The sequence below is a fragment of the Lates calcarifer genome, linkage group LG17 (genome assembly GCF_001640805.2).
Source record: "Lates calcarifer isolate ASB-BC8 linkage group LG17, TLL_Latcal_v3, whole genome shotgun sequence".
Classification (NCBI taxonomy): Eukaryota; Metazoa; Chordata; class Actinopteri; family Centropomidae; genus Lates; species Lates calcarifer.
This window is the reverse complement of record NC_066849.1, coordinates 18,234,670-18,250,374: the sequence shown is the minus strand read 5'-3', so window position 1 is coordinate 18,250,374 and position 15,705 is coordinate 18,234,670. Positions and strand designations below refer to the sequence as shown.

General features: G+C 41.3%; 1 protein-coding gene across 1 annotated transcript in view; it reads right to left on the bottom strand.

Annotated features, from left to right (window-relative positions):
• abca7 (ATP-binding cassette, sub-family A (ABC1), member 7) overlaps positions 1-15,705 on the bottom strand; it is a 27,741-nt gene extending 12,036 nt beyond the window's left edge. The window contains 32 exon segments of the mRNA XM_018667490.2: positions 313-420; positions 623-747; positions 993-1,138; positions 1,591-1,614; positions 1,738-1,867; positions 2,934-3,136; positions 3,296-3,353; positions 3,625-3,866; positions 4,082-4,219; positions 4,328-4,467; positions 4,590-4,721; positions 4,910-5,081; positions 5,550-5,663; positions 6,059-6,263; positions 6,360-6,581; positions 6,746-6,968; positions 7,176-7,352; positions 7,611-7,816; positions 7,901-8,098; positions 8,193-8,309; positions 8,860-8,999; positions 9,153-9,390; positions 9,528-9,533; positions 9,535-9,621; positions 9,787-9,837; positions 9,839-9,976; positions 10,355-10,473; positions 11,429-11,553; positions 12,588-12,729; positions 13,471-13,564; positions 13,802-13,904; positions 15,593-15,705. Coding sequence (XP_018523006.1) covers positions 313-420; positions 623-747; positions 993-1,138; positions 1,591-1,614; positions 1,738-1,867; positions 2,934-3,136; positions 3,296-3,353; positions 3,625-3,866; positions 4,082-4,219; positions 4,328-4,467; positions 4,590-4,721; positions 4,910-5,081; positions 5,550-5,663; positions 6,059-6,263; positions 6,360-6,581; positions 6,746-6,968; positions 7,176-7,352; positions 7,611-7,816; positions 7,901-8,098; positions 8,193-8,309; positions 8,860-8,999; positions 9,153-9,390; positions 9,528-9,533; positions 9,535-9,621; positions 9,787-9,837; positions 9,839-9,976; positions 10,355-10,473; positions 11,429-11,553; positions 12,588-12,729; positions 13,471-13,564; positions 13,802-13,867 — 4,286 coding nt within the window. The 5' untranslated portion in view covers positions 13,868-13,904; positions 15,593-15,705.

Sequence of the window (15,705 nt, the reverse complement as noted above, 5' to 3'; positions counted from 1 at the left end):
GCTCTGCAGCCCATGTACCTGACAATTTACTTCTTAAACTAGTAATAAATTATTTTAAATTGGTTCAAATGATTTTTAGTAATTTATCACTTGGTTCTTCATGAAGTTACATCTGTATTCAAATGTTATTTTTTAACCTATTGTTTATGTGATGTATGACATAATGTCTCATGTTGATTGTCATACAAACTGAAGCCAAGTTTCTACTTGTTATTTTTTATTTTCTGTTGTCTCTGTTGGTGTCCCTCTAACTTTATTAACGTTTCAACTGATTCCACTGAGACGAATTCTTGTGTTTACAAACTGTCTTACGTGCTGTTGTCTTCTCCATCTGTCTCCATGCACTTGGTACCAAAACCTGGCTGGTCCAGCAGAGCTTCCAGTAAGTTCTCCATGGCTGGGTTCCCAGGGGCGTCATTACTGTAAGTATTACACCAGAGGTGAGGGAGCTTGTCAGAGGAACAATAACAAGACAACAAGTGATGAAAATAACCAGTTATTTCAGAACTAAACCTTCAGTTAGTGGTTAGTTATCTCTGACAGAGTGGCAGAGTAAACCAAACTAACTCAAAAAATCTTTGCTGTACTGACTGAGGTAACAGATATTTGGGTGCAGGCTAACCTGAAGAAGGTGTACTGTTCTCCGTACATCCAGGGCTGCAGCTGCAGGGCCGGGTACTTCCCAAACGGAGGTACAATGAGGCTGAAGAGAAGGGCAACCAGGACGAACACAGCAGGCAGAACAATCTGAAACGTGACGCAGCTGTCAGATGAGTGACTTTGTAAGAGTAAATAGAGAATATATATTTCTCTAATAACAACTAATGACTAATAGATAATTCCCCGTGAAGCCAGTGAAGGGCTCTGATGACTGATTAGTCAACTAACTGTGGAGATGGTTCTTGTTTTCATCATGGAAACCATAAATCCTTCATTGATGGATAACTTTTGAATCCAGCTCTGTAACAGCTGCTGCTGGTGTTCATCATCACCTGAGCAAAGAAGCCCCTGCGGCTCCTCCGAGCGTAGAGCCAGCGTTTAACGAAAAGAGCCCTCAGCTGCTGCCACGTCAGCCACCAGCCGGTCAGGGGGATCCCACCTCGGCCATCTCCACTCAGCAGATCTGTCTCCTGAGGTTCTGTAAATGGAAAAGACACAGGGTGAGCGCTCACATTGATACATTGAGAAAATGAATACACAGACTCCTGTCATTGCCATCCACCTTTGATACGATGGAGACACTACTTCATAATTAACTAATTCACTTTTACTGAATTGTTTGGTGTGTAATGACTTAATCTGGCAGCTACTGAAACTTAAAGATCTTCATCTATCATGGGCTTAATAATTTTCCAGAGCCTTTAAAATTAAGTTCTTGAGGGAAACAATGAATACATATGAAATGTGCAATTTAAATTTAAGTTTAGAGGTACTGAAAACAAACAAAATCAGTAAAAAAAAAGCTGTATGCATATATAAATCCCTTTTATTTGTCTACTCAACAGTTAAACTGAAGATAATTGTGCTGTGCAGCTACTGTGGCTTTTCTATCCAGTGCATGACTCTCAGTGAGTGATGATCTGAGGGTACCTTGCTTACGAAGCCTTTTCCTTCCTGGCAGCAGTATGGAAACAAACGGTCACAGTTGGAGACGAAATGGCAGACTGACTGTACATGGAAACACTGTGTGGTATGTACACGAATCTACTGTGTGTGTCTGTGAGTGTTAGTGCATACCTGTCTCTGGTTCCTCAGTATGCTGACTCTCTGCTCTCTGTCCTGCTGATGGCTGCTGGTTGAGGGGAGATTCAGCCTGCAGCTCAGATTCAGCATCCACGCCAGTTTCCTCTGCTACTCGCAGAAAGATCTGGAAGTGAACAGGACAGATGTGATAAAAGATTAAATTCTGCTTTATTAACACAACACTGTGCTCTTTCAAGAGGTCTCCTGTGTGAAAAGAGCAAGTCATTTCCTGTAGATGGAGAATTTGTGACAACAGGGTGAATCTGCAAGGTCTCATTTAAACATGAACATTTTCGCAGCCCTAAAATGAATGACTAGTCAATGAAAACTCTCATATAATTCAGTTTAACCAGTACTGTATTTCTTGCTAGGTTTGGAAACAGAAGATTTTCCTTTTTATTTATGAAAGAGCAGCCAGCAGATGGCAGTAAAGGATCAGATCAGATAGCTTTCACACTGAGGTCAGAGGAGCAGAGTGAGTGGCTAATGAGAAAAGTTATCAGGCTCTGTAAGTCTGCTATCAGTGCTAATCTGATGCCAGCGTTAAGGCTATTAAGACCATGGCTGCTCCACAAATATCCAGCCCTCCTGATGAGACCTGGCTGAGATGCTGTAGATCACACAGGTGAGACGCTACTGAGTCTGTCATGCACACACACACACACACACACACACACACACACACACACACACACACACACACACACACACACACACCACACACACAGAAAACCAGGCAAGGTTGGTGGGAAAGTGTTCTCAGGGCCACATACACTCACACTTATTGGAAATACTTTACAGAAACCTGTTGTTTTTATCAGATACAAACAAATTCAAACATTAAATTGGCTATGTTTAATCCAGAATCCTTTTCAGTTTGACAACTGCTTTCAGTTAAAACTTAAAGTCCGACTCCTCTCTTCAATCTTTATTGGAAGATTGAAGCTTAACGCTGCTGCAAGCTAGCTACAGCTACAGCTGCAGCAACATCCACAATAAATCCTTAAGACCTTTATTTTATACAAATATACGTCATATGCATGACTGAAATTCACTTTTTTCCCCCCTGAAAGCTTATGTTTCTTTTTTGTTGACCAGTGTGTAAAAAAATAGGTTTTGGCTCCTTTGCTAAAGGTTTAGAAGGTTAGTAGAAAAACTGACTTATTTACTTATTAAATATAAATGTTTACCTCCTCCAGCGTGCTGTCTGATAGGCCGTAGCTGCTGATGCCCAGTTCAGGCAGCCTCTGATCCACTTCAGACAGAAAGACGGCCAGGCTGCTGTCCTTAGCGGCTACCTGCGGCAGGTTGATCACCGCTTCGCGCCCTGAGTCCTCCACCAGCCTTGCACCAGGGATGTGGTGCTGTGCCAGGGAGAGCAACGCCGCCAGGTCTGCCATGAGAGATGATGATGAGAGATATGTAACTTGAGTCTTTCTTATGACCCACTTGGTATTTAAACATTAACACTAAACTGGTGCTTGTAGAAACTGCACTTTACCAATATTGAACAACCTCAGTTCAGTGTCTACAACAGCTGTTAAACACTCACATGAGCTGCTCTCCTCACTTCCCAGCCCGGTGTCCTCACTCATGGATGACTCACTGTCCTGAAACAGAGTTGACAACATTTACAGAGGAGAACACAGGGATGAACATGATGGAGAGAACCAAAGCGCCAGGAGCTAATTGTCCACCAAGGAGGATGAATTTTGATGTACATGCAAGTTTATGTATAATTTTTTACACTGTTGTTATCAATTTTCCAAAGATCAAAACTCAGCTCTTGCTTTTCTACCATAAACTTTTCAGAAAAGATGGCTGGTTTAAACATTTGGTGTTTTGGGCAATTGATGTAAAGACTATGAGCAGTGGTGAGACCTTGAGAGGAGGCAGCTTATTGGTGCTGATGCTGGTGCTGGTGCAGATACTGGTACTGCTGGGTGTGCTGGTGTCCAGCCCCTCCCTCTTCACCACAGTGAGGTAATAACCAGATCCCAGCTTGGATTTCAGGAAGAGTGGTGAGCCGCAGCAGCAGAGCTTCCCCTGGGAGATGATGGCAATCCGGTCACCTAACAGCTCTGCCTCGTCCATGTAGTGAGTGGACAAGATGATAGTCCGATCTGGTGGAGAAAACAACAGAGAAATATACTCCAGCAGTTTAAAATGTGGCATCCTGTTCACCCCTCACTCACAAGAAAACATAATAATTTATCTCTGAGTACATATTTGTATATATTTGATGCAGTTAATCATCTTGAAACCTACAAAAAATACAGTACATCAAGGCTTCTTATTCTAACCCCCCTGCAAACTGAAACTGTCCATAGACCCGCACCTTTGCGGTATTTGAGCAGCAGATCCCAGATCCCTCTGCGGGAGTAAGGATCAACTCCAGCTGTAGGCTCATCCAGAACAACCACCTTAGATCCTCCAACAAATGCGATAGCCACAGACAGCTTCCTCTGCATGCCACCTGACAGAAACACACACAGAGAGTTTCAACTTTGGAACTGCAACAAAAATATTTATCAGGAAAACACTAATGGAAGCCCTTTATGTTAATATAGTTAAACTAGTTTACCAGAGAGGTTTTTGGTCTGTTCATGTCGTTTGTGAAGCAGACCGACATCGTCCAGCAGAGTGTCCAGCTCTGCTTTCACCTCCTCTTCAGACAAACCCTTCAGACACCCATAAAACCACACATGCTCCTCCACTGTCAGTCTGAGACAGATAGGGACAGGCTCAGAACAAATATGAAAATCAACTATTCTTTTGAATAAATCTGGCTATGAAACTCAGACTTTTTAATCACTTCAAAATAATGTGTGTCATTTGAACTTTACATGTCAAACAGGACATTGTGTTGCGGACAAACTCCCAGCGTCCTTCGGATGATGTCCATGTCGTGGCGAATGTCCATCCCCTTGATGTACACAGTCCCAGAGGTGGGTGGGAACAGGCCCGTCAGGACAGATCTGACCAAAAAAGTCATATACATTCTTTGTTCTGGTGAAACTTCCACATTACATTAGATCACAATCCCACATATAACACAGACTTAATAAAAATGACAACAAATTAAGTAACAAAAATCTTACTTTTGTAAAAATAAAAAGGATAATAAAAAAAGGCATCAGTGCTGACAGTCCTCAGCTGTACTCACATGGTGGTGGTCTTGCCGGCTCCATTGTGGCCGAGGAAGGAGGTGATCTGCCCCTCGTAGAACTTCAGGTTGAGGTGGTTGACGGCCAGTTTGGCTCCCTTCTTGTAGATTTTCACCAGGTTTCTGATGCTCACGCCCAGGATCAGGTTACTGGGTTCTGACTCAATTTGATCTGATGACAGACACATAATTTACACACTTAGAGGAGACAATATAAAATCATACTGAGAACAGAACAAACAAACAAATTTCCAAAATGAAAGGGAATATGGGTGTCAGGAATCAGACACATCAACAACGTGAAGTCTGGACCAACGTTCATCCTCAGTTTCAGTCTTCATCTGTTCTTAAACATTGTAGTTAACAGGCTTTTTGTCTCAGCTCATTAACTTGATTGTAGTTAATGGGTTTAAGATTACGAAACTACCAGAGTCTTTTAACTGGCATCAAAAACAGAGGAGAAGACGGTAGATAGCCTCCAACCTGCCACCACAATCTGTGGCAGGTATGTGTGACTTCTGTTTACAAACTGATGACTGCCTTTAAATAAATGTCTCCATTATGAATCATACAATGAAAGAAAAGTAGATAAACTAAGAGAAAGAGGTGCTGGTGTGCAGAAGCTCCTGGAATCTCGTACCTTCATCCTGCTCTGTAGGTGCCGGGGGGATCGGCATGCCTGCCTCCAGGGGAACTCCACCCCAGTAGTTGAGCTGGAAGATAAAATACCAAGGCCTGGGGATCCCATATTCACCTGGTATAAAAACACACACAAGGTAAAATGTTTGTATTTTCAAAACTGGGACTAAATGAAGCACAAAGAGGCTTTTTTTCTAAGAAAGAACCAATTTAACCAGGAACTCCATTTGTTTGTAAGCTTTTTTTCCAAAGGTCTCATATCTGCTGTCACTAAAATAACATTATTCCTTTAGAGAGAGGGGAAACTGTGGTTAGCTAACCTTGACCCCTACCTTCAATTCAACCAGAAATAAAATACAAACTATATTTTTTGCACTTTTAGCCAGATAAAATTCAGGAAAGATTCTGTCTAACGAAGACCCAGTAGGGTCAAAACATTGCCTTTATCCAGTGCACTTAATGTGTGTTCCTATCTACATTAAGTTCCCGAGAAAGTGAATGCATTCGTACCAGGGAACACTGCTTCGATGTACCAGGCTGCAACAGCGTAGATGAAGGCGTCCACGTAAAGCATGGTTATAGAGATAGTGAAGCTGTAGGAGTCTCCTTCCACAGGGCTGGAGCGCAGGTTGTACCACTGGATGCCCACACCTTGCTCCTCGTATTGAGAGAAGTATTCACAGCCAAACCCAAATGCCACAGGAGAGAGAAAACTCTGAGGAAAGAGGAAGAGGAGTCATTTTTCTAGAACTGCGCATATCATCAATTGTGGGAAGAACTTCCTGATTGTAACCAGAATTCCTCTACTCACAGCAAGGACTCTGTGTGTGGTGTTGAGGTGGTCTCTCCAGGCGACACAGAGTACATAGGGCAGGTAGAGGCTAAAGTATATGAGCCCCCCACAGGCAGCGGCAAGGTTAGCTTTGGAAAAGAAGGTGCTGATGAGGAAACACTGCATGATGGTGGCGGTGGCAAACGCGAGGAGGAAGAAAAGGACAACAGAGGGGTTGCTGTATGGCAAGATGTCCCCCCACTGGAAAGAAATAAGACGAGAAGTGACTATAGGTGTGTATTCTTTTAATGTCAGCAAGAAGCAATAAAAACATCAGAGCACTTAGCTACTTTCTTACTTAGCTATTTTCTTCATTGTGTACTTATGTGTCCTTTAATATGTCTGTGTGTGAATGGTCATCTTGCCTTGAGCAGAGCAATAAGAAGAGCTGCAGAGACCAGGAAAGGAACAACACTGCTGATGAACCAGCTGAGCCATAGCGTTCCTGTTCCCAGACCCATAATCCTCATGGTCTCCTTCAGCCTTGCCTCCTTCTCGTACACCACACCTTTAATGATCATGGCAACTGAGTAGATCCAGGCCAGAGTCATGAAGAGTGGCAGGGAGCGGTTTAGCACTCGTAGGAAACTATGGAAAATCAGGGGTGAGATCAGGATAAACATCTCAATTTAGTTCCTAATGCAAAATAATGATCCTGTGGAAACTTAAAGAACCACTGGTAACAAGTCAGAGGTCCAGGTGTGAGACTGTGGATGTACTAGTCTGTTCTCAGTAGAAATGTGTGGAATGTGCATGGTTTATAAAAACATCCCTTTACAACAACATACAACTCACACATCGTCCACGTAGCAGGGGTATGGCATCTGCTGGATGTAAATGCCTGTGTTCTGTTGAACTCCAGTCAGGACTCGGCTCACAGCTCTCTCCACCAGGTCCTGGATGTATACAAAGCCGCCCCAAATGTAGCGCATGTCATTAAATGGGTCAGCTGCTGGTCCAGGATCCCAAAACCTGACAAAAAGATAAAAAACAGTGGTTTCTGTTTTTTGGAGAAAGTCAGCACCAAGAAAAACAGAATTTCCTTGTTGCTCTGTGAAAATTAAAGGCTAGTTTTTGGCTTAATATCATCAATTTTAAAATACAGAATGTATATCCAGTGCTTTAAACCAAACCAAAGCTGTATCCTCGCAATTCCAATGAAAAGATCCATTAACTAACGTGAGAGTGAAGCAGGATAAAGGCAAGACATTTCAGGTGTTTTCTAAGTACCTGTCCTTGATCTTGTTTGTCCGAGTCACATCATCGATGTCCATTCGGATCTTGTAGGTGACATGGGGTGGAAGCTCAGGAGATGAGGAGTTGGGCAGCAGGAAAACCACACCTGCCCAAAGCTGCCTGTCCTCCAGCAGCTCCAACGCTCTCTCAATCAACTGACCCTCAGTCTCCAACCCCTCCAGTTTGTTAAGAGAGAAACACTGCAGCAGAGGAAAGAAAATGGAATGAAAAACAACCCCACTAATTTGTAGTCAGAAAACAAAACAAAACAAACAGGAAAGAACCTCAGTGACTTGTGCGAGAGTGGTGATGGTGTGGCTGATGTCGTTGTAGAGATCCAGCCAGGTAGGTGGCGCTTCAGGATTTCTAGGGGCCTGTGGTGAGGGTGTGGACAGGAAACGAGCGATCCGCGAGGCCGTCCAGGATGTCTTCTCCAGACGCAGGTTGACCAGCACAGCGACCTCTGGCCGCCTCAACAAATCCTGTCATACGCATACAGATACACATTTTTAGCACTCAATATGTTACAACAGATTGATCCTCTTTGCAAGACAAGCAGTAGTTGCGGTGTCAGACCTGCAGCAGCTGAATCTCCATGCTGGTCTCCATATAGTTCTTAATACGGGGTCCCACCTCCAACCAGGCTTCATTCAGTTCCTGGAGGATTTGCAGGTCCTCAAATGTTTTGTTCAACTTAAGCAGAAACAAGTTGTAATCAGGTTAAATGGATGTATTTACCTTATAAAGCTTTTAGTTGTCTTACAACCAGTATAACAACAGAATGCACCTTCAATCCCAACATTATTAAGATTTCAGATCTTTGTCTAAGGGTGTTGCAAGTGGTATCTGATTTCTCTAACCAAGCCACCAGTAATTTTCAGAACAAGGAAATTTTAGTTTGATTAGTGTGTCAGATCCTATCCCAGTGTGAGACACACAACCTGAACATCTGCCCTTCAGCTACACTCTAAACTCTAACACACATTAAAAGTGTAACTCTTTATGAATCCCAAGAGAAGAAGAACTGCTTTTAAGTGGTGATGAGGCATATTTTGGTTATATAAAATGACAGCAGTGAAACACTTTAACAGTTCCCTTCTATGGTAAATACAGTATATATATAACAATTTTCAGACCTAGAGGATTTGAGCACTTGATATGAACCAATTTAGCAGCCAATTGTCATGGTAATGCATCTTGATGATAATCTGTTCATTGAGGACAAAAAGTAAACTTGCTGCACCTCTTTCATGACTCGTTTTACTGCAGGAGTGTCTGGCGTGTACAGCAGTTTTCCTATAAAGAGAGGTTTGATTCCTCGCCACACGATGCGAGACAGAGGGTTGGACTCCAGACCCTGGATCAAACTTTTACAAAATGGAGCTGCAAGGTGGAAAGAACAGACCATGCAGGGAATATATTATATGAACACACCTGGATACAAAAACAGTACACACACAGATTAAAGTAGTATCGAGCCATAATATATGAAAACATACTAATACCACACAAACTCTGCTCTGCAAAGCCTCTTACTGGTGTTGTTGTGACGGTCCAGGTCGGTGTCCTCAGTGCCGTTTTTGCCTAAGAAGGACTTGATGTCATTGTCTTCATACCAGTTGAGTGATGGGATGCGTTCGCCGCCAACCTCAGGGTGACCGCACATGATCCTCGAAAAAGCTCGGAAGCTCTCTCTGGGCAGCGCTGTGCGATTCTCTGGGGACAGAAGACGAAGAGCTGCGGTCATCTCTGCAAAGCTGGAGAGGGAGGAAAACTGGAGGAAGAGCAAAAGGTTTGGAGGAAGAGAAAGGAACCACATGAGCGACAACAAAATGAAAAGAAACAAGAAGGTTGAAGTATACAAATGAGACAGACACAGATGTCTGGGAATTATTAGATATATGTTCTCACATCATCCTATGAGGACAGCCAGCTCCTGGGAAACTGAGGTGACGGCCTGACTGATGACCCTGAGATCTTCAGCATTTGCCATCAGACGTTCTCTCTGACAGGGAGCGACAGATACGTTCACTGCTGGCACTTATTGTAACTCGTCAGATTCATAAGCAACTCAGTATTAATGGCAAATTGTATCTAAATTCACTGAATTGTCACTTGTATTTTTGCAAAAGGTAGCGCTCCCTGTTTGCTGATTCCTACCGTGAGGAACTTTGGTGAAGTCGAGCTGAGAGAGAAAAAGGCGCTCGGCCTCTCGCAGGACAGTCAGTGGGCAGGTCGCACAGCTGAGTCTGGAGATCATTCATGACGGCTTCTCCTCCATCCACCGTTAGAAACTGTCCTAACATGCTCACATTACACACCAAGTCCTTCAGCTGCATCTCAGCTCCAGCCACAGCAACCTGCAAGGATCAAAACTGATTATCAACATTTACTTTTAATAGTGTTACACTCACTCTTATGTGTAATTATTACCTGTGCATTTTCCATGTTTACAGATGATTTTCCTTGTATTTTTCAGGTCTTTCTTAATTTTACTGCACCCAGAGTTTTTTTATCTATTTATTTTTTAAACTGAACCTTAATTTAACTCTGTTTTATTTGTGAATATTATTTGTTGCATCTTATTTATTGTAATAAATTCCAATTATTTTTTATTTAATTGAAACTAAAATTAAACAGATTATCTCATTTTAAAAAAGACAATTTCTAAGGGTTTAGTAGGTTATTACTCTATAAATTAAATTTCTGTTATATGAGGATTTACAGCGATAGCTCACCTGAAGGTTAAGACGAGCCTTCATCAGCTGGTCCACAGTCTCAGGCGACAGGCTGCTGTTGGTCAGGAGGAAGCTGGAAAATGTCTCATTGGCTCGTAGGTAATCTTCTATTCTTTCAGCTGCAGAAGAAAAAGAAACATTAACTCCTGAATTACAAATAAAATCAACAACAGAATATATCCAAATATATTTAGAATAGATCTTTGGAAACACAAATGCTTTGCAGGTTAGCTCATGCTCTGTGGGATATGAACAATCTGTTGTTTTTCCGGTAGCACGACATCCAGTTCTTGATTTACTTTATATCCTCTTATTCAATAATTCATATCTCTGGCTGAAATGAAACAATAAACACAATGTTTGCCTTTGGTTGGTTCCAGTAATGCACTATACTTCATAACATTAAACTGCACTCAGCTCTGGAGACAGAAATAATGTGGCTGAGTTTTCCATCATGCATGACTATGACTTACAACCAGCAGGCTACCTAATTTGGCTTACCTAATTTGCTATTGTGTATTGCTTGACTGAACATCCTCCTCTCTTACATTTTGGGTTTTTAATCCTGTTATACTTGATACTTCTTTCTTTGTTTACAGTCTTGTTGTGCAGTTGTGTGAAAGTCTGTCAGTTATAAACGTGTATTTACCATAGCTATAGAAATGATAAGCTACATGACAGAGAGACTGTGCCGTCATTGATGTATTCACTGATTCAAACACTGTGGTCTTCTCGTCTCCCTGTTCTCCACCGCACGATGACCTTATTTAAACTGCACAACTTCACTCACAGAGGCCAAGGCTCTATTGGGTTTCTCCATATAAATAATTTATTCTGACTCCTGGAAAGCAATCTTAAAGATATACATTGACCTTAAAAATGCTTGTCTTGTCTGTCTTGTGTGTTTTTGCCTTACTACAATAACTGTACTCATATTCATTATGTCTAATCTAATAATGTTTAACTGTCTGACTAGCATTGTACCCTCATGGTATGTGTTAAGTGTAACTATGTCAGTATATTGGTGTATCCCTTCAGGTTAGTGCTAGAGGATATTCAAACAAGCTGTGGTACTTGGCCAGGGTCCACGTCTCTCTCCCAGCTTCCGGACACTCTCCATCAGGTCCTGAAAGCCAGAGAAGCTCCGGTTTCCACTGTAGGACAGGACAGTCTGGGCGTCCACGAAGAAACGAGACAGTCTGTAGGAGCGGAGTGACAAGAGGAGTCCTTACTGGGTGATATTTAACTGCTGCCCAGCAAGTTTTTTTAACCAGCACACACCAACTTCCCAGCTGTGAACACCACCAGGTGTCTTCAATGAGGTGGCCAGCTGTCTCCAAATGTAAAACTGGGTTCATTCAAGCATAAATTTTGTGGTTTCCTGCATGGAAAGATTGTTGTTTTACATAAGCAGCTGAAAGAAGAGTTTTTAACAGCCTGTGATCTCAGGCTTAATCAATTTTAACACAACTCAGATGAAGGGCTGAATCTCACAGTTATTTTCTTGATAAATCTATTTGGTTCATAAAATACCCATAAATTTCAAGTGTGAGGTAAATTCATCAAATATTGTGTTTAATCAACAATCCAGAGCCCAAAGAAAGAAAACCAACAAATCCTCACATTTGAGGAAATATTTGGCTAAAAAGGTTCTTCCAATTATGTTTCTGTTGAGCAACGAATCTATTGATTGACTGATCGTCTCTGCTCTACTTTATAACCACATGTTTACTGTCACAGATCTTCTAAGTTTCTAATTTCTGTATCACAGGGGCATGACTGAGCCCAGCTGCTGCCTGGAAAGTAAGTTATTATCTACAAATTTAAGGTATGCTTTAGAAAATGGGAAGCTTCTGTATGAAATACATGCAGCTTGATGCCAACAAGCTAAAACATACAAGAGCACAAGTACTGTACAGTATGGTCATTCCAATGCAATATCCTACTTTTAAAAGTTATGATATCTTGCTATGAGGCTATGAATTACTTTGTCTCGTCCATTACTCTGCAAAATAGTCTGGAAACACTGGACTAAGTCTTTAATCACAGCTTTATATACTTTAAATATGGACAAGTTTTGTCACTTCAACACTTAAAACTCAAGTGATTTTCCGGACTGACAACATCTTGTCTGGTTATCTGATGGAGATTAATGAATTAACAAGCACTGATCCTCCTGTGAAATCCGCCACTCCGCACAGATGTCCATGCTTTTTTTTTTCCGTCTACTTACATGGAGTTGTCAAAGTTGCCAACTTGTCCCGGTGTCTCCCCTGGTGTGGGGCTGGGGAAGCAGGGGTTGTTGATGTTGCAGATAATGCCCTGAATCCAGGGCAAGGTGCCTGCTGATGGCAAGGCTTTGTTTGGAAAATGACCTACAAGCAAACAAATGCAAACTGTTCAGTACAACACGATTAACCTGAATACAAAACAATAAAATACTGTGGTGCTGACCTGAAACTCAATCTGCAGGCACCGGACTGAACAATAATCCTCACATGCCGCTTTTAACTGAAGAAATGCTGTGATTTTTGTACAACTGATACTATGTTGTCATCCTGAAGTGAGCTGTATTTACATGCACTTTGTCTTTACTCCTATGTAAGAAAAGTTTTGATGCTCACAAACTACAGTTACTGAATGTTGCACCAGGTAGTACACAACAACTTTACTTGAAATACATCCAATCCACCAAAAAAAAAAAAAAAAAAAGATTATATAAAATGTAAACTTTAATGACCATATACAGGAAGATTTTCTTTTGTTTATGATTTAAGTTTTTATTTTCTGCAAAAATGAAGTTGCCATGATGTACCTTTCAGGGTTCACACAAAATGTTAGTCACGGTCGGACGGAACTGGCTTACACTGTATTGTCTTTCTATGTTGCATTAAATGATGTTAACACATCATGTTATATCACCTTACACTGATGAAGGACTTCTCAAATGAGGTCAAGAACACAGCAGGTTAGGAAAACAAATGTGCGTGCCTGACCCAAGAATCACTCTGAGTGAGTTAATCCTCTTTAACTGGTTGGCAAAGGGCCAGTTTTCAGACCTGTAAGTGTGTATGTTTGAGTGTGTGAGAAGACAGACATTACATAATATCACTCACATTGGCTCTGTTTGTAAGGAGGGTGTGAATGACGAACGGCAATGAGGATGACGAAGAGGAAGAGGGGCCACAGGAGCTCAATGATCAGCTGGATCTGCAGGAGGGGAGAATGTGGGAGTTGCTAATGGTGCGAAAATGCTCAAAAACTTTCGTTGACTGTCACCTGGTGTGTCCAACACAGTTGCTGATAACAGAGTTATTATAGTCAATTTGTGCTATGCAGCTGTAAAAATAATTTGCTAATTTAATGTCCCACCTCCGTGTCATTTTTTTTTTCCTTATAGAACTATCAATCTCTTCTTTTTCTTTCTCTGAAGTAAAAAAAAGTCACCTTGTTCCTCCTGCGATACGTGATGTTCTTCCAGAGCAGGAGGAGAAGCTGTCTAAAAAATGCCATGGCTCTCAGCAGCTTGCTACCTGGCCATGATGTGATCCTGAAAAACACAAAATGTGGTTAGAAAAAAAAGGACAAGTTCAGAAAGGCGATCTGGTTGGAGAGCTGTTGGGTTCTTGTGCCACAAGGCTGCTCTGTCCCCACTTCAATTACAGCTGAGGACATTTATCACATTTCATCGTCCTCTCTGTCGCACCATTTCCTGTCCCTCTCTAATCTCACCTATCCAAAATAAATCATAAAAAATCCCTGTCATAATTTGTCAGAATTGCCAAAATGAATGTAATGTAATGGCAACTTTGAAAAGGTTTTTTTTAACACTTTGACTTAAACACAGAGGTTCTGTAGCACTGCATGCACACCTTGGCAAACCGACACATTGACATTGTCCAGAAATCATTCACTTCAGTGGACCATAAATAAAATCTCCCAACTTCACTTTTGGTCCTCTCTGCAACGTTAGTTTGATTTTTTTCTGCTTAAAAGCAAAATTGTCAGTGTAATCATCCAGAGACCATAATAAATGTCAGTTTCTCTTGAGGTTATTATCTGCTATTCCTTCAGGCATTTTTTTCTTGTTACATTTTGAGTGTTTTAAAAATACTCTGTTCTTCACCTCTAATGGTGACGATGATTGAACTGTCATTAGCGAGGACTGTAGTGAGACGCTATACCTGACCTTTCCCCTGTAGAGCTCAGAACTGAGGCTGAGGATAGCTGAGGTTAATCTTCAGCAGAAAACATCTTCATTTTTTTCCATGTCACGCCCTTTGCTTTGACAAAAAATGTGTTGGAGAAAGTTTAACCTCCTGTGTACAGTTCAAATGGGCTGTTTTTGTGTTATTGTGAGTGAACTGGTTTTCTTTTGTGCCCGGTGCCAAATCTGCTCAAGACGGTCAATCCCCTGCTTTATCCTGAAATCCTCCTGATCCTAACAGCTTACCTGTGTCACTCTGAGACTTTAGCATTCACTTTTGCTATGTGAATGCCTTTACACTGTGGCATCTTCCTCATGTTTGTGCTGTAGTAAATAATCTGAGGATCTGGATCATGATTTGTGCCAGGTTAGAAAGAAATGGTCAGGCTCATTTCCTTTGTAAATCTACCTGAGACAGTGTGAGCTTGACGTGGAACTATTTTCGTGCATTCATATGTTTATATATTCTGTGGCTTTGCAGATGTCTGTACAGGTTTTGTAACTTCTGTTATCTTTTTTAAACTACTTTAACCATAATTTCCTTCAAGTGCTTCCCTTTTCAGAGCTTTATGAAGGCTTATAGCAGGAAATACAGCTTGTTATTACAATGTAAAATAGCTGTCAGTTGCTGTAGCAAGTTAAAGTAATTGTACATCTTTAAAAAGTGAAATGAAATGATACAAAATTAACTTACTGGTACAAACTATGTTCTTAATTTAGTTATAACATTGCACTTATGGAACAAGATGAAGACATTTCAGGACATTTCAAGTAAAAATATAACTTAATGCTATAGTTATTGCAGTTATCAATTTAATTAACTGTCTCCTGCTGCAAGACTGGTAAATAAAATACATTATCCTGAGAGGGAAGAGAGGAAAACTCCGAGCTAAACAGCGTTACATTAAGGTAGCTTCCTCGTTCTAGCATGCTACATAGTGATGCTGTTATCGGGTGAACAAGCTCATTCAAACAAAATAAATTCAAACTAATTGGCCCCAGAGACTCATAAAACTTTAGTTAATTATTACCTTTCTCTATTGTAGGTGATAAAATCTCCTTTCAGCGTTTCGGACACATCAACGGTCGGTAGCTTGTCATTGACTCTGCCACTGTTTGTGTTAGCAGGTGAAAGCCGAAGACA